General features: G+C 43.2%; 1 protein-coding gene across 1 annotated transcript in view; it reads left to right on the forward strand.

The window, feature by feature from the left end:
- The window catches only part of myo15aa (myosin XVAa), a 190413-nt gene that overhangs the window by 110454 nt on the left and 53410 nt on the right, over positions 1–26549 (forward strand). The window contains exons 43-49 of the mRNA XM_073060850.1: positions 2834–2909; positions 6808–6923; positions 7017–7135; positions 11274–11415; positions 12895–13006; positions 14549–14623; positions 25967–26178. Coding sequence (XP_072916951.1) covers positions 2834–2909; positions 6808–6923; positions 7017–7135; positions 11274–11415; positions 12895–13006; positions 14549–14623; positions 25967–26178 — 852 coding nt within the window. The remainder of the gene's footprint in view (positions 1–2833; positions 2910–6807; positions 6924–7016; positions 7136–11273; positions 11416–12894; positions 13007–14548; positions 14624–25966; positions 26179–26549) is intronic.

The following is a 26549-nucleotide window of genomic DNA, read 5'->3' on the forward strand; positions in this document are numbered from 1 at the left end:
GACTGTACCCTGTATTCCTGGCATAAAGTATACATTGACCAAATCTTCTATGCTTATGTCAATACCCTGCTAAAACATGAAACCTTGAATGTGGCAATCCTCTGGTGCTAGGTATCCCCACAGATGCTATTAACCACTCAATGAACCTACCCCAAACATCCTTGATTCGCAATTTATTTACACAGCCTTCCTTGGACCGGAATGGCCAATGGAATCTCATTAGGCATAACCAGAAATTCTTCCTCAATAGCCTAGAGTGTGAAAATTCACTATTCCATTCTGTGGTTGCATTTTGCTTGCCATCTGCCATAAAGCATCTGTTTTAAAGTGCAGGAACCCCAGCCCAGGGTTATAGTTGAGAGGTTGCCATCATTTTTGTAGGCCAAACATAGTCAGGAGCAACCCTGAGTAAGTGACCCAGATGAAAGGTTGGTCAAGGATGAATTTATCAAACAAGTAACTCAAAAATGACAGCATAACTACCTTCTCAATCTACAGAGGATAAAAATTACTTACATACATAATCAGCCTTGTGGAATAGTACAACAGTTTTAAAATCACTTGTATTATAAATGTCTTGAGTTCCAAATGACCATTAGCAGGGCAGTAGATTGTTCACCAATTGGAGCATGATGCATTTCAGCAGCAATTTATCTGCAAACCACAGCCCATTGTAATACCGTGCTGTGGAGTTACTCAAATGGTAATATTGAAAACCTCTGAGTGAACATGTTTAATTCTGTTCAATAGAAAACAGATAATGTTACCAATAACTGTTGATATACTGTAATTCTTCATCAATTTACGAACATTCTATTTATGGATTTTCATTACAATGTCATGGACTCTTCGGAATGTGTGCCTTCAATGTACAAGTCACAGACGAGAAGATCTGCAGATGCTGGGAATCCAAGCAACAAAATGCTGGAGGAACTCAGCAGGCCAGGCTGCAGCACCTATGGAATAAAAGTACAGTTGGCATTTCAGGCCCTGCTGAAGGGTTTCGGCCCGAAACGTCAGCCGTACTTTGTTCCATAGGTGCTGCCAGGCCTGCTGAGTCCCTCCAGCATTTTGTGTGTGTTGCTTCAATGTACAAGTCTATTTTTCACTATAATGAACAGAACACCGTTCTCTGCCCATGAGAAACAGTGGATCAAAATATCCATCTTGCAGCTTGCCCGGCCTTTCCAATTTAACTGTAATTTTTTCCAAAATTTTTCCAGGAATACATTCCTTTTATAACTCATAGAGTGATTGTAGATTGGTTAAAAGTCCTCACAACGTGACTGTGCACAGAATGCAACTTACATCCCCCACGGCTGTAGTTGAACAACTTTTAAGTATAATGTGAGGCTTTGTTTAAACTTGTCTTTGTACTGTGAGTGTATCAGACTCACAACCCTGGAGTGTCAGGGGAACAAATCAATCTACTGGGGGATTATCAGGTGGATGTTTTTACACTGAGAATGGTGAGCACATGGAACGGACTGCCGGGGTGGTGGTAGAGGCAGATGAAGTGTATGGTCATGCACTTTGGTAAAATACAAAAAAAAACTGAGGCGCAGAGGGACATGGAAATCCTTGTGCAGAATTCCCCAAAGGTTAATTTGCAGGCTGAGTCTGTGGGGAGGAAGACAAATGCAATGTTAGCGTTCATTTCAAGAGAATTACAATATAAAAGCAAAGGTGCAATATTGAGACTTTATAAAGCACTGGTGAGGATTCACTGAAGGATTATGAGCAGTTTTGGGCCCCTTATTTTAGAAAGGATTGCTGTAACCGGAGAGGGGTCAAAGAGAGTTCACAAAAATGATTCCAGGATATAAAAGTTTGTCATATGAGGAGCGTTTGATGGTTCTGGGGCCTGTATTCACTAGAATTCAGAAGAATGAGAGTTACCTAATTGAAACCTATCAAATGGTGAAAGGCCTTGATAGAGTGGATTTGGAGAGGATGTTTCCTATGGTGGGAGAGTCTAGGACCAGAGTACAGCCTGAAAATGGAGGGGCATCCTTTTAGAACAAAGATGAGGAGTCATTTCTTTAGCCAGAGAGTGGTGAATCTTTGGATTTCGTTGCCAGAGACAACTGTGAAGGCCATGTTTTTATGTAATTTAAAGGCAGAGGTTGATCAATTCTTGTTTGGTCAGGGCATGAAGGGATGCGGGTAGGGGCTGGGGGAGGGCGGGTGGGGGAATGCAGGAGATTTGGGCTGAGAGGAAAAATGGATCAGCCAGGATAGAGTGGTGGAGCAGACTCGATGGGTCAAATGGCCTAATTCTGCTTCTGTGTCTTATGGTCTTATGGATATTTAAGAGACTCTTGGAGAGGCACATGGATGAAAGAAAACTGGAGGGCTATGTGGGAAGGAAAGGTTGGATTGATCTCGGACCAGGTTAAGGGTCAGCACAACATTGTGGGCTGAAGGACCTGTACTGTATGTTCTATGGTTACAGTGGTCAATATTCAACTGCCTGAAGCTTAATAACAATCCCATTAACCTTAAAGCAACATCTACTCTTCACATAAATGTACAAATGCTGCAGCTACACACTGAAATCTAATTCAATGTGGTATGTTCATGGAATTGGAGATACTTGTGAATTATCTACAAGCTCGAATCCCATTAGTCGAAGAGGAGGAAGAGTTGATAAAGGTATATAGATATAGGTATATGATAAAGGTGTATATAAAGAAGCAGATCCTTGGGAATAAGTTACAGCCTCTAAAAAGAAGAATTTAGCTTGGAAAGGCAGAAATTTTCATGAATGGTCCTTTGTGGAGATGCCATGCAACTTCTTAATGCCTCTGTTTTTTCTTTCATTTCTGCAAAGATTGTGTACGACACATTCTCTGAAACCTGTGTGCGGCTGGACAAAGAGCAGCAAATGAAGATGAGATCGTTACTCGGTCAGTATTCTGAAATCTCCCAGAAGGGATGGAAGGAGGAAAGGCTAGCAGAGTAAATTAATTTTAAAGTGGGTGAAATCTTAGAGAAACATTAATTTTAATGTGGGTGAAAGTGTTATACCAACATGAGTTCTAAGGAAAAACAAATGCAAGTGATGAAATGAAAATCAAAAAGCTGCAACTGCTGGAAAATTGAATTAAAAGCTGAAAATACTAAAAAGTCTCTGCATGTCAGGCAGCATCTACTGTGTAGAAAGTGAAACTTCTCTTCTTCCGCTGTCCATCAATTTTCGATGATGACTGAGGCCTGGTCAAGGTTGTAAGGAAGACCGGCAGTTGCCCAAGCTGTAAGTCTCCCCTCTCCACGCCACCGATGTTGTCCAAGGGAAGGGCATTAGGACCCATGCAGCTTGGCACTGGTGACGTCGCAGAGTGATGTGTTGTTAAGTGCCTTGCTCAAGGACACAAACACAGCCTCAGCCAAGGCTCGAACTAGCGACCTTCAGATCACTAGACCAATGCCTTAACCACTTGGCCACGCGCCACAAAGAAAGAGAAACAATTAATATTTGAAGCTGAAGACTCTTCGTCAGTATACGAGAAATGAGAAAATGGGTTAGTTTTAAGCTGTGGAGTGAATGGACAGAGGAAATTTGACAGAGGAAATATCTCTGATAGGAAAAGCCAAGGTTTCCAGGGTGATAAACCATTGATGAAGCGATACGGTTGATGGGACAATGAGAGCAGTTACTGAGCAGAAAATAAATGAAGGAAGATGTAGAAGGCGTGAAATTCAGAGTGTTGAAACTGCCCGGCAGGTCAGTGCTTGCTGGTGGAGGGACAGAAACTAAGTCAATATTACAGATAGATGACCTACAGCAGAACTGACCAATTCTGATAGAAACAGAGAAAGTAAGTAATCTGAAATTGTTGATTTGAAGTTGATTCCACATGCGAAATGTGCCAGACAGAAGATGAAATGCAAACAAGAGAAAATCTGCAGATTCTAGAAATCCAAGTAATACAGACAAAATGCTGGAGGAACTCAGCAGGTTGGGCAGCATCTATGGAAAAGAGTAAACAGACGCTGTTCTGGGTCAAGACCCTTCTTCAGGACTGTTTGGGGCCCTGAATGGTAGTGAGGGAGGAGGTGTAGGGGCAAGCAGAAAGTGAGTGGGTGGGGGGAAGAGAAAAGCCACCTCCAACAGGATTCCACCATCAAGCACATTTTTCCCTCCCCCCCCCCCCCCCCGCTTTCCACAGGGATCGCTCCCTATGGCCCTTGTCCCTTGTCCATTTGTCCCTCCCCACTGATCTCCTTCCTGGCATTTACCCTTGCAAGCAGAACAAGTGCCACACCTGCCCCTACACCTCCTCCCTCACTACCCCAAACCCCAAACAGTCCTTCCAAATGAGGTGACTCTTCACCTGTGAGTCTGTTGGGGTCATCTACTGTGTCCAGTGCTCCTGGTGTGGCCTCCTGTCTATCGGTGAGACCTGATGTAGATTAGGAGACCGCCTTGCCGAGCACCTACACTCCATCCGAAAAAACAAAGTGGGATCTCCTAGTGGCCACCCATTTTAATTCCACTTCCCATTCCCATTCCAACATGTCTGTCCATAGCCTCCACTACTGCCACAATGAGGCCACACTCAGGTTGGAAGAACGTCTGGGTAGCCTCCAAACTGATGGCATGAACATCGATTTCTCAAACATCCAGTAACTGCCTCCCGTCCTTCTCTTTCACCATTCCCGTTTCCCTCTCTCACCATATCTCCTTACCTGCCCATCACCTCCCTCTGATGTTCCTCCCCCTTCCCTTTCTCCCATGGCCTTCTGTCTTCACCTATCAGATTCCCCTTTCTTCAACCCTTTATCACTTTTACCGATCAACTTCCTAACTCTTTACCTCAACCCTCCACCCTCCCAGTTTCACCTATCACCTGCCATCTTGTACCTCTCTCTCTCCTCCCCCCATCTTCTTATCCTGACTTCTAATCTTTATTTTCCAGTCCTGATGAAGGGTCTTGGCCCAAAACGTCGACTGTTTACTCGTTTCTATTGATGCTGCCTGGCCTGCTGATTTCCTCCAGTATTTTGTATGTGTTAATTAGATAGCAGATAAAGTATTTTTCCTCATGCATATTTTGGGCTGCATTATGACAGGCTTATAGGCCAGGGGTAAGGGTGGGGGAAGGATGATGAAGAATTAAAGTGATAAGCATCCTGAACATGGGGTTCCTTGCAAAGGGATCACCCGATCCACATTTAGTTTGTCCAGTTTAGAGGAGGCCACAATGTGGGTGCTGAATGGAATACATTGCAAGTCAATCAGTGCTTCACCTGAGAGGACAGTTTTGTAGGAAGGGAAGTGGTGATGCATAGAAAACACCAGAATAAGATTTACTGATGGAAAATGGAAGAACAGATCAGGGAGACGTGAAGGAAATGCTTCCTTCCAAATGCTGAAAGAGGGTGGGAGGGGAAGATATGGCTGATGCTTAATGCCCTTGTGGGAGATATGAAAATTTTACAACTTTTGTGACTAACTTTCATTCTGTTCTCAACTTCATGTGGTCAAATTGAACAACTTCATCTTCAGCTCCACTTAGCTGCTCCATTTGAAAGGAAGGGCTATGCATAGCATTTTGCAGGAACCTTAGGACAGTCTGTGTTTCAGCCCTCCCTCGACTACATTCTCAGTTGATTGATGACCATGTTAGCACCACTTCCTGCACTCCTACAGATATGAACCTGAACAACACACACAGAATGCTGGGAGAACTCAGCTGGCCAGGCAGAACCTGTGGAAAAGAGTGCAGTCAACATGTCAGGCCGAGACCCTTCGGCAGGACTGGAGAAAAAAAGATGAGGAGTCAGAGTTAGAGGGTGGAGAGAGGGGAGGAAGAAACACAAAGTGATAGTTGAAACCGGGAGGTGGGGAAGGGTAAAGTAAAGGGTGGGGAAGTTGATTGGTGACAGGGCTGGAGAAAGGGAAATTGGATAGGAGAGGACAGAAGACCATGGAAGAAAGAAAAGGGGAGGAGCTTCAGAGGGAGGTGATGGGCAGGTAAGGAGATAAGGTGAGAGAGGGAAATGGGAATGGGGAATGGTGGAGGGGGAGGAGGTCATCACCATAAGTTAGAGAAATCAATGCTCATGCCATCAGGTTGGAGGCTATCCAGGATCTGCAGGTTTTCTCTTGTTTGTGATTGGAGTACTATTTCTGAAGTTTATCTAATGAAGACAAAATGGAAGAACAGGAGTAAACATTAGAGTAGTAGACCAGTAGGACCACATCATCTACCCAGCCCTTGTGGCCATGTTGGAGGGTCCAGGCTGACCAGAGAGTCCCCCATCTGCGGTGGATTGCTGCCAAAATAATCTGCTTGTTCCTTCAGAAACCACTGTTAGGAGCTACAAAATGACAATATAAGGGAGATCAGTGGAGATACAGCCAGTGCAAGGTGCTGGGGTAAGGAATATGAGGCTTTATGGACATCAGTGAAGAGTCAGCTACATAGGGCATAGATGAGAATGACGCTAAGTAAACTGCGAGAGACCTGAAGGAACATAAATGGAAAGGTCAGTTTCTGGCATTAATGCCCATTATAGCGGTGCAGGAAGTCACTGATAGATAGGTCAGAGTGAAGAGTGATGGGTTAAATTGACTGTTTCTTAGCTGATAATCCTGTTTCCTTCATACTAAAGCTTTTTCTTTGTTTAATCCCTCCTACCCATCATTTTTAAAAAAATATATTGTCAGTATTTACTGTGAAATGCCCAAATGTTAAAGAGCCAAACGTCGGTCTACCCTTGATGTTTAAAAGCTTTCCTTTTGAACAAATATAATGTGCACCTGCAGCTTATATAACATGACTTATTTCTCTTCTTCAGCTGAAAACAACATTCAGGTTTCGGCCTTGGTGAAAGATGAAGCTGTTAAGAGGAAGATTGTGATGGCAGCCAAAGAGTCTTGGGACGTGTACTTCTGCCGTTTGTTTCCTGCGTCTGTGAGAACAACTTTCCTGGATTTGTGTACTTCATTTAATTTGCCTGACAGTTTTAGCGATGCAAATTTGCAATGATTGATGAATCTCTTGCAGGGCAGTGTTGGCACTGGAGTGCAGGTCCTGGGAGTGTCTCACAAAGGAATTAGTCTGCTGAAACTAGTGAGAGGCCGTAGCACACCAGCAGAGAACCTGAGGGTACTGAGAAGTTACAGGTACAGAGAAAAGACACACTTGTGCTCTCTCCTTATACTGTCTGGCTGACATGCCCCATCCTTGTGTGCCTTTTTAAAGTTAAAAATCCAAAGTAAATTTATTATCAAAGTGCATACATGTCACCATATATAACCCTAAGATTTATTTTCTTGTGAGCATACTCAATAAATCCAATAACCATAAAAGAATCAATGAAAGACCACACCAACTGGACTCTGTGCAAAAGCCAGTATGCAAAAGACAACAAACTGTGTAATTACAAAAAGAAAGGGGGAAAAAAGAATAAATAAATAAATAATGAATACATAGATAAATAAATAAATGGATGGATAGATAGATAAATAGATAAATAGATAGATAGATGGATAAATAAATAAGCGAGAGAGAGAGAGAGAGAGAGAGAGAGAGAGAGAGAGAGAGAACATGAGATGAAGAGTCTTTGAAAGTGAGTCCATAGGTTGTGGGAACAGTTCAGTGATGGACAAGTGAAGTTGAGTGAAATTACCCCCTTTGGTTTAAGAGCCTGATGATGAGAAGTAATAACTGTTCTTGACCCTGATGGAACAAGCCCTGAGGCTCCTGTACCTTCATTCTGATGACAGCAGTGAGAAGAGAGTAAGCCCTGGGTGGTGGAGGTCCCTGATGATGGATGTTGCTTTACTGCGACAATGTTCATGCAGATGTACTCAACAGTGGGGGGGGGGGGGGGGAGGGGGCCAGTGATGGACTGGGCCATATCCGCTACTTTTTGTCGGATTTTCCATTTAAGGGCACTAGTGTTTTCATACCAGGCCATGATGCAACCAGTCAATATCTTCTCCGCCACACATCTATAAAAGTTTGTCAAAGTTTTAAATGTCATGCTAAATCATTGCAAACTTCTAAGGAAGTAGAGACGCTGCTGTGCTTTACTGGCCTTCCTCTATGATTTTTTTTTGGGTAATAAAGTGAAGTTTTAACTGACTATACCACTACACCAGGGATTGTTGTTGTTTTCCCAATGTACTTTACCTCAGAATCTACTGCCAATAAACACCAGCCGTAACTGCCCTCCCAAGGATACTCTTGGCTATTGTAGCCCTGCCCCGTTCATATTCTGGTTAAAAGCAGCTGACACTCCATGAGCATAACAGCTTTGTTTTCTGTAGTCAATACAACATCAAGCAAACCTCCAAGGAAGCCTCTGCCATTGTCTCAAAGCCATTGCTTAACACATTCTGCTTCCTTGTTACTAATACATTGCCTCTTCCTAGCGATGGTCTGAGGCTGAGTTAGACTGCATCAAAACTTTGCATTATATCTGAATCTGAAATGAGCATTTCCATCACAATGTATAATTTTTGCCTCCACATTACCAACAATGTCCCTACTTCACTCCACTCCAGTATGCTGCTGAAATCCTCATCCATGCCTTTATATTTAGCCTCGTATTTATAATATACAGTGGATTCAGATTAATTGGGAAAGCTGCTTATTTGGGACAGCTCTTAAAGAACAAAAACTAATTGAGAAAATAGGCAAGATTCCCTTTGTTTATTTGGGACACTATGCTGCTTAATTGGGACAGGAGACCATTTCCAAACAATTTCTAACTAGTGCTAGTCATGTGTACTTCTTTGGCCATTAGACACTAGACCGTCATTAGAGTGAAAAGTTTTTAAATAGGGTCAGGTGTGTGTGTTTGTGTTCAAAAAGCAATGATTTTTGTCTTTGATATTTGGTGAGAAGTAAGCAGTGAGACAATTCAGAATTGTTTTGCTCACTGCGGTTTCAAGCATTCAGGCTTGGAGATGCCAAAAACGGCCAGGAGTGTAAATGAAATGATTTCACTACTTCAACAAGTTAGAAACTACAAAGAATTCAAAGGTATCGACTAACATCTTGGATGTTACAATGAAAATGAAAATTTGGAAGAATCATCAAAAGTATTGTATGAAGGCAGTCCATTATCTGCACTAGGTGTCTGCACTGATTTTGTTCATTTACAGTCAATGAAAAGAACATGACAGTGTAGACTAAATTAATTCCTCTATTGATAACTATTAGGAACTAATACACAGTTTTAAAGTACTGTAATAGTATTGGGAGTGTTCTAATTTGTTCTAGATTGTATTTAGATACTTAATTTGTTACTCAGTTAAACTTGCACCCTTTTAATTATTTGCATGAAACTTCAGCTAATTGACACAACTGCTTAATTGTGCCAAAATGTACTGGTCCTGGTTGTGTCCCAATTAACCATAATCCACTGTATTTATAAATTATTATGTTTGTATTATAAGGCCATGAAACCATAAGACATAGTAATAGATTTAGGCCATTCAGCCCATTGAGTCTGTTCCATCATTCCATCATGGCTGGTTTATTTATACTCCCTCTCAACCTCATTCTCCTACCTTCCCCCCATTAGTTTTGATGCCCTGAGTAATCTTTCAACCTCCATTTTAAATATACCCAGTGACTTGGCCTCCACAGCCATTTGAGGGAATCAGTTCCACAGATTCAACACCCTCTGGCTAAAGAAATTCCTCCACATCTCTGTTCCAAAGGGACATCCTTCTATTCTGAGACTGTGCCCTGTAGTCCTGGACTCTTCTACTATTGGAAACATCCTCTCCACATCCACTCTATCTAGACCTTTCAATATTCAATAGGTTCCAATGAGATTCCGCACCCCCCCCCCCCCCCCCCAAGTCTTACATTTCTCTATATTAAAGATGCTACAGAAACTTATTGTTTTTACATGGGAACATGTGAATCAGGAACAACATGAGATCACTCACAGGATGAAGATGAGGTGCTGCCTTAGGAGATTTGTTGTGTTGTTGCAGTGCATCTTGTAGATAGTACACACTACTGTAACTAGTGGAGGGATTGGAGGGATGGTGGAGGGATTGGATGCTTGTGGAAGGGGTACCGATCAAATTGGCTATTTTACCAATGTTAATCCTTCCTCGTGTAATAGGAAGTGCCTGAGTCACTTAAAGATGTGATCCTCCCTAATCTTGTGAAATTAGTAGCATCAGTGTAGATATAATCATCCGCCATCAACTGGTTCATCTTTAAGTGGGAAGCATGTCCCTGTGGCAAAGGGAGTAGCTCCTGATTAAGTTGCTCAGCTGTCTGGTTTGAATGATAACAAATGCCCAGTGGCAACCACCATCCCCAAGGAAAACATGTAATGGATGTATAGAACAGATCTTCCCAAACTCCCCCAAACCCCAACTCAGCCTCTGAGGTCCCCTAAATTCAGAGTTCCAACCTCAGTTTTGTTTACCCCACTCTCAAATCTCTGAGCTGCACTCTCAAACTTTCGACAATAAGCCTACCCACACCTCTGAACTCCCACTCGCTAAATTTCTCTGAGCTCCAATCCTCCAATTCCACTCACACTTCCGCCCCCCAACCACCAATCTGTGCTTTTCCTTTAATCTTTAAGCTGTCCCATTGCTAAAATCCAGATTCCTTCCATCCTCTCTGAGATACCAGATCTCTACATACAGTGGCTACTTATTTAGGTATAATTCGTGGCTTTCTGCTGCTGTAGCCCTTATCCACCTCAAGGTTCAAATTACTGTGCATTTTGAGATGCTTTTCTGCAGCCCACTGTTATAACGCATGGTTATTTGAGTTAATGTTGCCTTCCTGTCAGCTTGAAACTGCCTGGCCATTTCACTCTGACCTCTCTCACTAACAAGGCATTTTCACTCACAGAACTGTTGCCCAGTGGAAATTTTTTTTTGTTTCTCACACATTCTCTGTAAACCCTAGAGACTGTTGTGCATAAAAATCACAGCCCGATCAGCAGATTCTGAGATACTCAAACCACCCCATCTGGCACCAACCATCATTCTACGGTCAAAGTCACTCAGATCACATTTCTTCCCCATTCTGACATTTGGTCTAAACCTCTTGACCATGTCCACATGCTTTTATGCATTGAGTTGATGCCACGTGATTGGCTGATTAGATATTTGCATTAACAAGAAGGAGTGCCTAATGAAGAGGCTACTGGGTGTATATTACAATTCTGCATGTTGGACTAGACAAGGATCCTAGTTTCCAAGAAGCCTTGGAAATACAGAGCTATAATTTTATAAAAACAACCTCATCAGTATCATTATGATTGCTTTACAGCTACACGGACATCATGTTTGTCACCATCCCTTCTGAGAACATGTTGGATTTCAACCTCACCAATGAGAAACTGATTTTGTTTTCCTCCAAGGCTCCACAAATAAAGAGTGTGATTGATTACTTCATCACTGAGCTGAAGAAGGTGGGTGAGGGCTTGTTTCAGTCTGCCTCATGTAGTCAGTGTATGAGGGAGATTTCAAAACCTCTTCATGAATCATGTCATGTAGCAACAAAATTCTAAGCTTTAAAAACAATAGACTTCGGTCAGTGAGTAGCCATTTCTCCTTTGTGAGACAAAGCTTCAAGATTGTTTCCAAAAATTTGGACAAATTACCCAGATTTTTGCTTTGCTATGAGAGCATGGCACTGTGTGATGGCTTGTGTTATGAAAGCAGTACATTATCCAAGGGGGGTGCTGAATAAACACAGTCCCATTGGGGGTGATTTTGAGGGGACATTGAATTATCAAAGGGGGGGTAAATAAACACAGTCCCATTTGGGGGTGGTTTTGAGGGGGCATTGAGTTATCAAAGGGGGTTGCTGAATAAACACAGTCCCATTGGGGGTGGTTTTGAGGGGACATTGAATTATCAAAGGGGGGGTGAATAAACACAGTCCCATTTGGGGGTGGTTTTGAGGGGACATTGAATTATCAAAGGGGGGGTAAATAAACACAGTCCCATTTGGGGGTGGTTTTGAGGGGACATTGAATTATCAAAGGCGGGTGAATAAACACAGTCCCATTGGGGGTGGTTTTGAGGGGGCATTGAGTTATCAAAGGGGGTTGCTGAATAAACACAGTCCCATTGGGGGTGGTTTTGAGGGGACATTGAGTTAATAAATACAGTCCCATTGGAGTGTGGTTTTCAGGGGGTACTGAGTTATCAAAGGGGCAGTGCTGATGGAGCAATGAGTTGTCTTTCAAATGAGGTATTAAATTAAAACTGAGTGCACTCTCATGTGGATGTGAAAGATCCCTTGATGAAAGATCAGCGGAGTTCTGACCAGTGCCTCTGCCAATATTTACCTCCCAACTAACACTGCTAAAACAGATTTTCTAGTCTTTAATATTTCATTACTTGTGGGTTATTGATTTCCCTGATTCATTACATTGACAAAAACTCGTCTATGCAATATTAAGTGGATGTTCAGTCTTCGACTAAAGAGCACCAATCAATAGTCTAGGTCACAATGCTTAACCTCAAATATCATTAAGTTTTAAAGAATAATAAAAAAGGTTTGAAGGTTTTCTCGAAATGACCCTTCTTTAAAGCGTGACTGCTCTGCACAAGCAGACATATCTGACGATAACAGAGTGTTTCTCCTGTTAGCTGGGATTGAGTTATCTGCGACCATTCTCTCTGGTGATGGGGTGTTGGATGTTGTGATTCCTGCTCCCCAGATGGATCATTATCCTTGTTCTCTATTGCCTCTTAAGAGCTTATTTCCTTATCTCTTTCTTCATTAATATTAACAGTATCTCACCTTACCCATATTCTGCTCACTATCTACTTTATAAAGTATCATGAAATATTTTATTACGTGATCTGTGATGCAAAATAACAATAATGTGGTTGTAAGAGCAGAGAGTTAACACCGCCTGTGTTATGGCCACTTGCAGGATTCTAATTATGTTGTAGCAGTGAAGAGTCACATCACAAACAACAGCTCCTTCCTACGATTTCACAAAGGGGACATCATCTGCCTGCAATCCTCGGATGGTGTGGAAGATGGTCAGTATCTGAGGGAATTTAATTTTTCATTCTTAGAGCTCAGCTAAAAACCCAAATGGCTACCGCCTTATGCTTAAATCTGAATGATTGAATTAGTTATAATGAGCTAGGTTGTTCAACCAATGCCTTTTGTGGAGTATTGGGCCATAAAGAGAGGGATTTCAAGTATCCTTGTTTATGAATCACTGGCGGTCAGTGTACAAGTGCAACAGTTAGCCAGGCAACAATGTAGTGATCTTCACTGAAAGAGGATTTCAGTGCAGAAATAAAGGCAATTTACTGGAATTGCATTTGATCCTGGTAAAACGAAAACTTTACATTTGAGTGTGGAGCCAGTTTCTCGGTCTAATGAAGAAATATTTGCAATAACAGTAACCTGATTTATTCTGGGGAAGAGGAGAGTCTGATGAGGAGTGTTGAAGCTGATTGAGTCTATACCCTCCAAAGAGCGGATTTAATTTAAATATAAAATATTCCTACGTAACTGGATAGGGTAATTGCAGACATGATGATTCCCCTGGCTGGGGCGGTTGGAACCAGAATTCACAGACTCAAAATAAGAGTTGCTCGTTCATGACTGAAATTAGAACAATCATTTCTTTTTAAGGATTGGAAATTCTCTACCAGCAAGGAAAATGGAAGCTCAGTGGAATATTAAAAATGGGAATTTATATATTTTTTGGATACTGGGGGAAATCAAGGGATCTGGATAAGTGCAGGAAAGAGGCACTGAGGTGAAAGGGTCAGCCATGGTCATACTGAATGATGGAGCAGATACAAGGGCCCAGATAGGGAACCAAAAGCTCCATGAAGTGTTCTCATTAGCCTCGTAAAACGACATGCTCCTTAACTGGTTGGCGCTATGGGTTGACAGGGTGGGGGAGCATGATGTGAGAAGTTCAGTTCTCTTCCCACTGTTGCATAACACAACAATGACCAATGATCACCAAGGTCTGAGCAAAACCAGGGACACCACATGGGAAAACTGTGGACAGAACGGTTGATTTTAGAACCTCTCCGTAATTACTGTAGGTTTCATGGTCAGCTCAATGGCTGGAAATTCTGTTGTGCGTCACAACATTTTTGACTGCTGTGCGAGAAAAAATTCTCCCAGAATTGTTTGTTTAACCTTATTACACACTTTGCGAGGGTTGCACACCCTGGTTCCAGCGGTTGTGGGTTCAGACCATGAACTCAGTGAGTGTAGTTTCACAATTGGGTTCCAGCAGTTGTGAATTCAAAACCTGGACTCTGCAAATTGTACCTCCTCAGTTCAATGAGTGAGGACTCACACCCTGGACTCAGAAATTGTAGATTCACGCTCTCAGCTCATTAAGCGTCTGTTCACTCCCTGGATTCGGGACATGTGGGTACATCCCCTCATGGTGGGTATGTTGGCTTTCGCCCTGATATAAAGTGGATCTTCCCTTTGTTCGAGTACAAATTCATTCCCTCATGCGGGTAAGGGTGAATAAGATATAAGTGGTGCTGTTTCCTCACAGCTGTCTTACTGTTCTCTTGATTATTTGTGACTGTCCTCAGACCGATGCTATGGATGTGTAGTCAGAAAGAAGGTGATATACGTGGAGGAATTAAGAAAACACATTCCTGATTTTGGTGGGTTTAAAGCATAACCATTGTACTTTCTGATTTGTTTGTGTGTACGTCGTTCTTCTCATTTTCTGTGTTAGTATTTTCAAAGTGTGATGGCCCAGGGGATTCCCTCCTCCTCTCAGTCCATCATTGGAAATATCTGGTCCTCAATTTCAACTCTGCGTGCATGGTCCAGCCCAGTGTGGATGATGATAAAGGTTTAGTGTGCACACTGTGAGATTTTTTTTGTCCAGTCCAGATTCCTCTGCCTTGAAATTGTCTGTGCCAACTGGACAGAGCCTTGCCCTGCACTTTGTGGCCGGTTTGATCATTGGAAAGGTACTGAGGAAACTCCAGCATCTCTGAGTCAAGGAGATGAGGGTGAAAACTGGGGAAGAAAATCTAAAAACCATGTTTCCTGAAACAGTATTACTTTTCAGCAGGTACTTCTCACCATTGTGTTAATGCCTGCCTTCCTATGTTAGCTATTCATGTTACTCCTGTGTTCATCCCTTTCAGGATGTTTCTCCATAAATCCTGCTCTGTGACTGCACCTTTCTTTGTTACTCTTCCATTTCATTCCATTACTCTATCTCAGTGTGTTTATCATTGTTCATTTTCATCTTTCTGTGTAACACTTTTACCTTGAAATGAGCCATAGAGGAGCCACACAGAAAAGTACAATGTAGTTTGTTCTACTTGCTGCACCTATCTGTGTAGATTTTGTCCAGATTTTAAATCTTTATTTCTGACTTTGTGGAATGACTCTCACTCATTACATGAGGGGTGATTGATAAATTCGTGGCCTAAGGTAGAAGGAGTCAATTTTAGAAAACCTAGCACATTTATTTCACAACATAGCCCCCTCCTACATTTACACATTTAGTCCAGCGGTTGTGGAGCATACGGATCTTGGACCTCCAGAAAGTGTCCACAGCAGGGGTGATTGATAAGTTTGTGGCCTATGGTAGAAGGAGATGAGTTATACAGCTCTTGTTACATGCACATGCAGTTCAACTCTTTGAGTGATTATGCAGAGAGTTTGAAGTTAGTAACTCATCAGGGGTGATTGATAATTTCTTGGCCTAATGTAGAAGGAGATGAGTTATTAACTTGAAACTCCCATCCAAACTTGCCTTAAATGTTGAAATCAAGCTTGCATGAACCACTTGTGCTGGCAGCTCGTTTCACACTGAGTGTTCCCCTTAAACTTTTTCACCTTTCATCCTAATCCATGACCCCCAGTTGTAGTCCCACCAAACTTCAGTGGAAAAAGCCAGCTTGCATTTACCCTATTTATACCACTCAGGCTCTTGTATGCCTATATCAAATCTCCTATCAATATTCAATGTTCCAAAGAATAAAGTCTTAACCTACTCAATCTTTCCTTATAACTCAGGTCATCCAGTCCCAGCAACATCCTTGTAAATTTTCTCTGTACTCTTTCAACATTATTTACATCTTTCCTGTAGGTAGGTGACCAAAACTGCACACAATACTCTGAATTAGGCCTCACCAATGTCTTATACAACTTCAACATAACATCCCATCTCCTGTACTCAGTACTTTGATTTATGAAGGCCAATGTGCCAAAAGCTTTCTTTATGACCCTATCTATCTGTGATGCCATTTTCAATGAATTATGGACCTGTATTCCCAGATCCCTTTTTTCTACCGCACTCTTCCAAGTCCTACTGTTCACTGTGTAAGACCACCCTGGTTGGCCCTACCGAAGTACAAAACCTCGCACTTGTCTGCAGTAAATTCCATCTGCCGTTTTTCAGTCCATTTTTTCCAGCAGGTCCAGATCTCACTGAAATCTCTATTAGTCATCCTCACTGTCCACTACACCCCCAAGCTTGGTGTCATCCACAAATTTGCTGATCCAATTAACCACTTTATAATCCAGATCTTTGATGTAGATGACAAACGACAATGGACAATGGACAATGGACCCAGCACCAATCCCTGTGGCTCTCCACTAGTCACAGGCCTCCAGTCAGAAAGGCAACCATCTACTACCACTCTCTGGCTTCTCCCAGAAAGCCAAAGTCTAATCCAATTCACTACTTCATCCAGAAAGCCAATCGACGTAACCTTCCGGACCAACCGCCCAGGTGGGGTCTTGTCAAATGCCTTGCTAAGGTCCATAAGGACATCATTCACTACCTTGTCTTCACAACTTTCCTGGTAACTTCCTCGAAAAACTCTATAAGATTGGTGAGGTTTGAGTTAGATCAAACATGATCATATTGAATAATGGTCATGCTTGAAGGGTAAATGGCCTACTCCCTCTCCTCTCTTATTGTGGGTTCTTGGGTGCTCTTATTCAGTTAATGCACAAACTCACCGATCACTTTTCCACATCTCTCTTTAATCTTCCTTCTTCCAGTCTTACTGCTCTATAATCTTTGAAGGGCACCAGCCTTCTGGCTAGAAAACTGATTTCAGTAAATATAGTTTACTCTTGTGTTCAATCTGTGTTTTTAAATCTGGTGTGTGCATGTTTGCTGTGTTTAGTGCTTCCTGAGGTTGTCCAGGTTTTACATTCAGAGTTGGTACACTGTATATCAATAACCCACCGGGTCAGTTGTGATCATACACTGTATATCAGTAACCCACCGGCTCAGTTGTGATCATACACTGTATATCAGTAACCCACCGGCTCAGCTGTGATCATACAGTGTATATCAGTAACCCACCGGCTCAGTTGTGATCATACACTGTATATCAGTTACCCACCGGCTCAGTTGTGATCATACACTGTATATCAGTAACCCACCGGCTCAGTTGTGATCATACACTGTATATCAGTAACCCACCGGCTCAGTTGTGATCATACACTGTATATCAATAACCCACCGGCTCAGTTGTGATCATACACTGTATATCAATAACCCACCGGGTCAGTTGTGATCATACACTGTATATCAATAACCCACCGGGTCAGTTGTGATCATACACTGTATATCAGTAACCCACCGGCTCAGTTGTGATCATACACTGTATATCAGTAACCCACCGGCTCAGTTGTGATCATACACTGTATATCAGTAACCCACCGGGTCAGTTGTGATCATACACTGTATATCAATAACCCACCGGGTCAGTTGTGATCATACACTGTATATCAGTAACCCACTGGCTCAGTTGTGATCATACACTGTATATCAATAACCCACCGGGTCAGTTGTGATCATACACTGTATATCAATAACCCACCGGCTCAGTTGTGATCATACACTGTATATCAGTAACCCACCGGCTCAGTTGTGATCATACACTGTATATCAGTAACCCACCGGCTCAGTTGTGATCATACAGTGTATATCAGTAACCCACCGGCTCAGCTGCGATCAGACACTGTATATCAATAACCCACCGGCTCAGTTGTGATCATACACTGTATATCAGTAACCCACCGGCTCAGTTGTGATCATACACTGTATATCAGTAACCCACCGGCTCAGTTGTGATCAGACACTGTATATCAGTAACCCACCGGCTCAGTTGTGATCATACACTGTATATCAGTAACCCACCGGCTCAGTTGTGATCAGACACTGTATATCAGTAACCCACCGGCTCAGTTGTGATCATACACTGTATATCAGTAACCCACCGGCTCAGTTGTGATCATACACTGTATATCAGTAACCCACCGGCTCAGTTGTGATCATACACTGTATATCAGTAACCCACCGGCTCAGTTGTGATCAGACACTGTATATCAGTAACCCACCGGCTCAGTTGTGATCATACACTGTATATCAGTAACCCACCGGCTCAGTTGTGATCATACACTGTATATCAATAACCCACCGGCTCAGTTGTGATCATACACTGTATATCAATAACCCACCGGCTCAGCTGTGATCATACACTGTATATCAGTATATCAGTAACCCACCGGCTCAGTTGTGATCATACACTGTATATCAGTAACCCACCGGCTCAGTTGTGATCATACACTGTATATCAGTAACCCACCGGCTCAGTTGTGATCATACACTGTATATCAGTAACCCACCGGCTCAGTTGTGATCATACACTGTATATCAGTAACCCACCGGCTCAGTTGTGATCAGACACTGTATATCAGTAACCCACCGGCTCAGTTGTGATCATACACTGTATATCAGTAACCCACCGGCTCAGTTGTGATCAGACACTGTATATCAGTAACCCACCGGCTCAGTTGTGATCATACACTGTATATCAGTAACCCACCGGCTCAGTTGTGATCATACACTGTATATCAGTAACCCACCGGCTCAGTTGTGATCATACACTGTATATCAGTAACCCACCGGCTCAGTTGTGATCATACACTGTATATCAATAACCCACCGGCTCAGTTGTGATCAGACACTGTATATCAGTAACCCACCGGCTCAGTTGTGATCAGACACTGTATATCAGTAACCCACCGGCTCAGTTGTGATCAGACACTGTATATCAGTAACCCACCGGCTCAGTTGTGATCATACACTGTATATCAGTAACCCACCGGCTCAGTTGTGATCATACACTGTATATCAATAACCCACCGGCTCAGTTGTGATCATACACTGTATATCAGTAACCCACCGGCTCAGTTGTGATCATACACTGTATATCAGTAACCCACCGGCTCAGTTGTGATCATACACTGTATATCAATAACCCACCGGCTCAGTTGTGATCAGACACTGTATATCAGTAACCCACCGGCTCAGTTGTGATCAGACACTGTATATCAGTAACCCACCGGGTCAGTTGTGATCATACACTGTATATCAGTAACCCACCGGCTCAGTTGTGATCAGACACTGTATATCAGTAACCCACCGGCTCAGTTGTGATCAGACACTGTATATCAGTAACCCACCGGCTCAGTTGTGATCATACACTGTATATCAGTAACCCACCGGCTCAGTTGTGATCATACACTGTATATCAGTAACCCACCGGCTCAGTTGTGATCATACACTGTATATCAGTAACCCACCGGCTCAGTTGTGATCAGACACTGTATATCAGTAACCCACCGGCTCAGTTGTGATCATACACTGTATATCAGTAACCCACCGGCTCAGTTGTGATCATACACTGTATATCAGTAACCCACCGGCTCAGTTGTGATCATACACTGTATATCAGTAACCCACCGGCTCAGCTGTGATCATACACTGTATATCAGTAACCCACCGGCTCAGTTGTGATCATACACTGTATATCAGTAACCCACCGGCTCAGTTGTGATCATACACTGTATATCAGTAACCCACCGGCTCAGTTGTGATCATACACTGTATATCAGTAACCCACCGGCTCAGTTGTGATCATACACTGTATATCAATAACCCACCGGCTCAGTTGTGATCATACACTGTATATCAATAACCCACCGGCTCAGCTGTGATCATACACTGTATATCAGTATATCAGTAACCCACCGGCTCAGTTGTGATCATACACTGTATATCAGTAACCCACCGGCTCAGTTGTGATCATACACTGTATATCAGTAACCCACCGGCTCAGTTGTGATCATACACTGTATATCAGTAACCCACCGGCTCAGTTGTGATCATACACTGTATATCAGTAACCCACCGGCTCAGTTGTGATCAGACACTGTATATCAGTAACCCACCAGCTCAGTTGTGATCATACACTGTATATCAGTAACCCACCGGCTCAGTTGTGATCATACACTGTATATCAGTAACCCACTGGCTCAGCTGTGATCATACACTGTATATCAATAACCCACCGGCTCAGTTGTGATCATACACTGTATATCAGTAACCCACCGGCTCAGTTGTGATCATACACTGTATATCAGTAACCCACCGGCTCAGTTGTGATCATACACTGTATATCAGTAACCCACCGGCTCAGTTGTGATCATACACTGTATATCAGTAACCCACCGGCTCAGTTGTGATCAGACACTGTATATCAGTAACCCACCGGCTCAGTTGTGATCATACACTGTATATCAGTAACCCACCGGCTCAGTTGTGATCATACACTGTATATCAGTAACCCACTGGCTCAGCTGTGATCATACACTGTATATCAGTAACCCACCGGCTCAGTTGTTGTCACTTTATGTTACTGGAGGGATCTTGGTATTGCTTATTGCCAACACTGTTCTGGGAGATGAAGCCACATGGATCTAGAGCTGGTAAGGATGAAGCCTTTATGCATCAGCCTGCTGAGGGACCAGCAGCTCTTACTGTCTGCCCTAGAAGACCATAACATATATGAGCAGAATTAGGCCATTTGGCCCATCGAGCCTGCTCTGCCACTTCATAATAGCTTATCCCATTTTCCTCTCAGCCCCAGTCTCTAGTCTTCTCCCATATCCCTTCATGCCCTTTCCAATCAACAATTTATCACCCTCTGTCTTAAATATACATAAAGACTTGTCCTCCACAGCTGCCTGTGGCAAAGAATTCCACAGATTCACCATTCTTTGGCTAAAGAAATTCTTCCTCATCTCTGTTCTAAAAGGATGCCCCTCTATTCTGAGGCTGAGTTCTCTGATCTTAGACTCTCCCACCACAGGAAACATCTTCTCCACATCCACTCTATCAAGGCCTTTCACCATTCAATAGGTTTCAGTGAGGTCACCCCTCCCCCTTCTGAATTCCAGTGAATACAGGTCCAGAGGCATCAAACACTCTTCATACGACAAGCAGTTCAATCCTGGAATCATTTTTATGAACCTCCTTTGAACCCTCTCCAGTTTCAGCAGATCCTTTCTAAGACAAGGGGCACAAACGTGCTCACGATACTCCAAGTGAGGCTTCACGTGTGCTTTGTAAAGTTTCAACTTTATATGGAAAATGAGTTCATGTAGTCAAATCTTGGAGGACGCAAACCTCTTCTAAACAGGAAAAAAGTCAAAGGCTGATTAAGGGTGACTCCCCCGCCATGGTGGGTAAAACAACAGCTGACAAGTAGAGACTTCTAAAAGAGAGTTTGCATTTTGTGAATGCGTATGCCCCTCCAGACCCAATGTCTTCCAAGCACACATCTTTAAACAAACAACCTCTCTCTTGAGTTCCATCATTCTCCGGAGATTTCAGCTGCTGCTTGGGATAAGGGATCAGTCTGGTATCCAGTACTGTGTCGAATCATCAGGGAGAAATGGGGGAAGTATCTATCCTACTCCACTATCTTGCTATCTGGACAAAATGGAACCAGTATTATAAGTGCAAGAGATTCTGCAGATGCTGGAAATCCAGAACAACAAACACAAAATGCTGGAGGATTCAGCAGGTCAAGTAGCATCTATGAAGAGGACTAAACAGTTGACATTTTGGGCCGAGACCCTTCATGAGGAACCAGAATCAATTCCCTCAGCTTCTCACCACTATATGTCTCAGTAGCTCCCATGCAGTAAACGTTGCATTGGGGTCACTGGGTTACGTCAGCAAGACTCATCTTGGTTAGACGGCGTCCACAACCAAGTACTTTACAACTCAGCTGCATTCTTGACTGGCTGGAGAAGGAAGCAAGGAGATTTCCCCACAATGAGGCGATAACAGGATGTGGGCACGGCTCAAAGCTCTTCTGTCAGGAGAGTGTTAAATGGTGGACAAAGATGGTGAGGAGAGAGTTCATGCAGATCAAACGTCTTGAAAGAAAGATATACCACAGTCAATCTTTCAAGGATTTTGCTCTGGGGCAGATATACAAAAAGAAGAATACTATGTTGAGAGACCAGCAGCTCTTACTGTCTGTCCTACAGAGTCAAATCCTGAAGGAAACAGGCTTCTTCTAAACAGGAAAAAAAGTCAGTAATGAAACTGCTGGCCAAAGGAAGCTCCCCTGGCCTGGTGGGCAAAGCAATAGCTGACAGGTAAGAATCTTTTCAAAGAGAGTTCATAAGAACTGAGCACAAGAATGTTCTGAACAAGGTGAAAAGCAAAGATGGTAAGATTGGGGAATCTTGGATCATAAATGGTTTGAAAGGAAGTACATGGCAGGTAAAGGCAACTGGACTTTCTTGAGGAATATAGTGTGTGAGAGAGAACAAAAGAGAGAAATTAGAGCAAAAAAGAGCCATGAATTAACCTGTGGCGAGAAAGATTAATGAGAATCCCAAGACATTCTTAAAGTATATCAGGAGCAAAAGGGTAGCTAGGGATCTCCATAAAGGACAAAATGGGTAATCTATGTATGGAGCCAGGTGACATGGGCGAGTCCTAAATGAATACTGCCAAGCAGAGTGATATGGAAGATTACAAGTTCAGGGAGTGATATGTGGATAATCTTGAGCAGAAGGAGGAGGTATTACGGCATAGACAAGGGTCGCTAAATCTCCAGGGTTGGAGATCTATTCCATGTTGGCATTGGAAGCAAGGAAGGAGATAGCTGGGGCTCCACAGAGATTTTGCATCTTTGTTAGCCACAGGATTGGAGCCAAAGGCTGGAGCATAGATAATGCTGTTCCTTTGTTTAAGAACAGTAGCGTGTACAGACGAGTTGGGATTAATCAGTCACAGGGAAATTATAGGAGAAAATCCCAAGTGATAGGATTTATGTAGATTTGGAAAGGCACTGACTAATCAGGGATAGTTGACATGGCTTTGTGCAGGGAAAGTCCTATCTCGCTAATTTGATTGAATGTTTTGAGGAGTTAACTAAGAAGATTGATAAAAAAAAACAAGTAGTAGATATTGTCTAAATGAACTTCAGTACTTGACAAGGTCCTACACGTTAGGCTGGTCCACATGGAATCCAAGGCAAGTTTACCAATTAGATCAAAACTGGCTTAGTGATAGATAGCAAAGGGCAGCAATGAAATGATGTTTTTCTGACAGAAACTCTGAGACCAGTGGTTTACTACAGAGACTCTTCTGTTTGTGATATATGTCAATGACTTGGTTGTGAATGTCGGAGGTCCCTAACCCTCTGTGTAAAAACAAAATTTGTCCTGGACATCTCCTTTAAATTTCCCCTCTCAATTTAAACCTCTGCTCTCTGGTTGTTGAGTGGCACCTGGAGATGTGCCACAACAACCTCTCACTCAATGTCAGCAAAATCAAAGAGATGATTATTGACTACAGCAGGAAGAATCCAAAGGTTCATGATCCAGTCCACATTAGGGGATCGGAGGTGGAGGGCGTCAGTAGCTTTAAATTCCTTGGTGTTATGATTTCAGAGGATCTGTCCTGGGGCCAGCACGTAAGCACCATCACAAAAAAGGCACGACAGTGTTTCCAACTTTCTTAGATATTTTTGTAAATTTAGCGTGTCACCAAAAACGTTGATAAACCTCTATAGGTGCACAGTGGGGAGCATCATAACTTGTTGCATTGTGGCCGGGTATGGAAACATCAACACTCAGGAACCGAAAGAAACTACGGAGAGTGGTGGATACTTCCCAGTCCATCACAGGCAAAGCCCTCCCCACCATTAAGTCATTTACATGGAGCACTGCCACAAGAAAGGAGCATCCATAATCCAAGACCCCCACCATCCAGGCCATGATCTCTTCTTTCTACCACAATCAGACAAGAGATACAAAAGACATGGGTCCCACAGCACCAGGTTCGGGAGCAATTATTACCATACAACCATCAGGCTCCTGAACTTCACTCACCATAACTCTGTACTGATCCTACAGCCTCAGTGTTTTTACTTACACGATTTGTCTTCTTTTGCACATTGTTCTTGTCAGTCTTTGTATATAATTTTTTTTGTAAATTCTATTGTATTTCTTTATATTCCTATAAATGCCTGCAAGCAAATGAATCCGAAGGTAGTAAGTGGTAACATAGAACAATACAGCATAGTACAGGCCTTTCAGCCCATGAGGCTGTGCTGGCCCTTTAACCCTTCCCTCCCACATAGCCCATTCTTCTTCCAGCTAAATGCCTTTCCGAGCGTACTTGTACCTGTCTCTACCACCACCGCTGACACCACTAACTATGTTAAAAAACCTCTCTCTGACATTCCCCCCAAAACTTCCCTCCCAAAGACTTAAAATGATCCCCCTTTTGAATAAGCCATTTCTTCCCTGGGAAGAAGTCTCTGGCTCTCCACTCAAACTATGCCTCTTACAAACTTGTACACCTCTGTCAAGTCGCCCCTCTTCCTCCTCCTCTCCAAGGAAGCTCCCACAACCTATCCTCAGAAGGCACGCTCTCTAATCCAGGCAAATCTCCTCTGCACCGTCTCTGAAGTTTCTGCGTCCTTCCTACAGTGAGGCCACTGAAGCTGAACACAATACTCCAGGTGTTGTCCAGCCAAGGTTTTATAGAGCTACTGCAATCCCTCACAGCCCGTGAACTGAATTCCCCGACTAATGACAGCCAACACACCACAGCCCTTCTTAACCACCCTATCAACTTGCACCGCAACCTTGTGGGACCTATGGATGTGAACCCCAACATTGCTCTGTTCTTCCACACTGCCATTAACCCTGCCTCCTGCCTTCAAGTTCGACCTTTCGAAGTGAATCAATTCACACTTTTCTGGATTGAACTCCATCTGCCAATACTCACTTCCGGTAAGGTGGCGACATGTTTGAACGCGCCAGCTTCTATGGAGTCAACCAATGGTGCTATTGTCATTTTAAACATTTTTATGATCAGAAGACCCCACTGGGCATTAAAAACTTGAAGTTCTGATGGTCTATCCCATCAGTGAGTTGTTCAGTGGCGGAGAAACCGAAGGCGGTGTCGGTCTAACAGCGAGCGATCATCTTAGTCGCTTTTCTTGTGATCGCAAGTCCCTGTTGGACATCAGTGGTGTGGAATATCGAAAGCTGAATTTGTTGGTTTATTGGTGAACGGCCAGGGAGCTGCGTGGCCTCGGTTGGCACTACCCCCTGTGTTTGCTTATCAGAAGTCAAGCTGTTTTGTATTCAACTGCAGACTGCAGCAACATTCACGGACACAGGGACTTGGACTATATATTTATTTCTCCACATCCTGGAAAAGGATGATCAGAGTGACACACAATGCACGTGTACACAAATGATGCCTAACTAAAATTTTATACAACTGCAACGTGACTTCCTGACTTTTATTCTCAAACCCTGACTGAAGAAGAGACCCAACATTCCCTCATTCTTATTCTAGCCTATCAGTATACCCATGCCTGATCTTGCTATCGTCCATGTACTTCTCCTTGGTGAATACTGAAGTGAAGCACAGGTACTTGTTCAGTACCTTGGAATTCCCTTTACTCTTAGTTGCCAAACACATCTCAAGGTCCTGACAACCTGTTTGTTTTCAGCACTCATTTCCCTCTTATTGAGCACAGTGCTCATTTTCTGAATGAGCACACTGAGGGGAATGAAGGTGTGTGTGCCCGTTACAAAGAACAGTTTTTAACTGAACCCTTTGCTTGTTTGGACAGGATGGAAGTTTGGAGCTTTCCATGGCCGGTCCGGGCTGGTTCCTCTGGATTACGTGCAGCCTGTAGCCGCCCCAGATTTTATTCACTTGAGTACGGACAAGAAAGAAGAACCGAGGGACAAGAAGGGTAAAGTGGCAGCTTCGTCCTCAGGCACGGTGGCAGCTGCTGTGGGATCGACGGCAGCAGCTGAGCAGCTTGACAGGAAAACAGAGGTTTGTGACTGAACCTCTCGGCCGTCCACTGCACTCCGTTGTTTTGTTCCAGTCTACAGGAAGAAAGTGGGGACTGTAGAGAGAGTGCCGAGGAGATTTACAAGAACGTTGCCTGAATTGGGGAGAAGCCGTATGAGAATTGGTTGAGTGAACTCGGCCTTTTCTCCTTGGAGCGACGGAACGTAAGAGATGACCTGATAGAGGTGTATAAGATGATGAGAGGCATTGATCGTGTGGATAGCCAGAGGCTTTTTCCCAGGGCTGAGATGGCTGACACGAGAGGTACTTGGAAGTAGGTACAGAGGGGATGTCAGAAGTAAGTTTTTCACACAGAGAGTGGTGCGTGTGTGGAATGCACTGCCAGCGATGGT

Source organism: Hemitrygon akajei, chromosome 11 (genome assembly GCF_048418815.1).
Source record: "Hemitrygon akajei chromosome 11, sHemAka1.3, whole genome shotgun sequence".
Lineage (NCBI taxonomy): Eukaryota > Metazoa > Chordata > Chondrichthyes > Myliobatiformes > Dasyatidae > Hemitrygon > Hemitrygon akajei.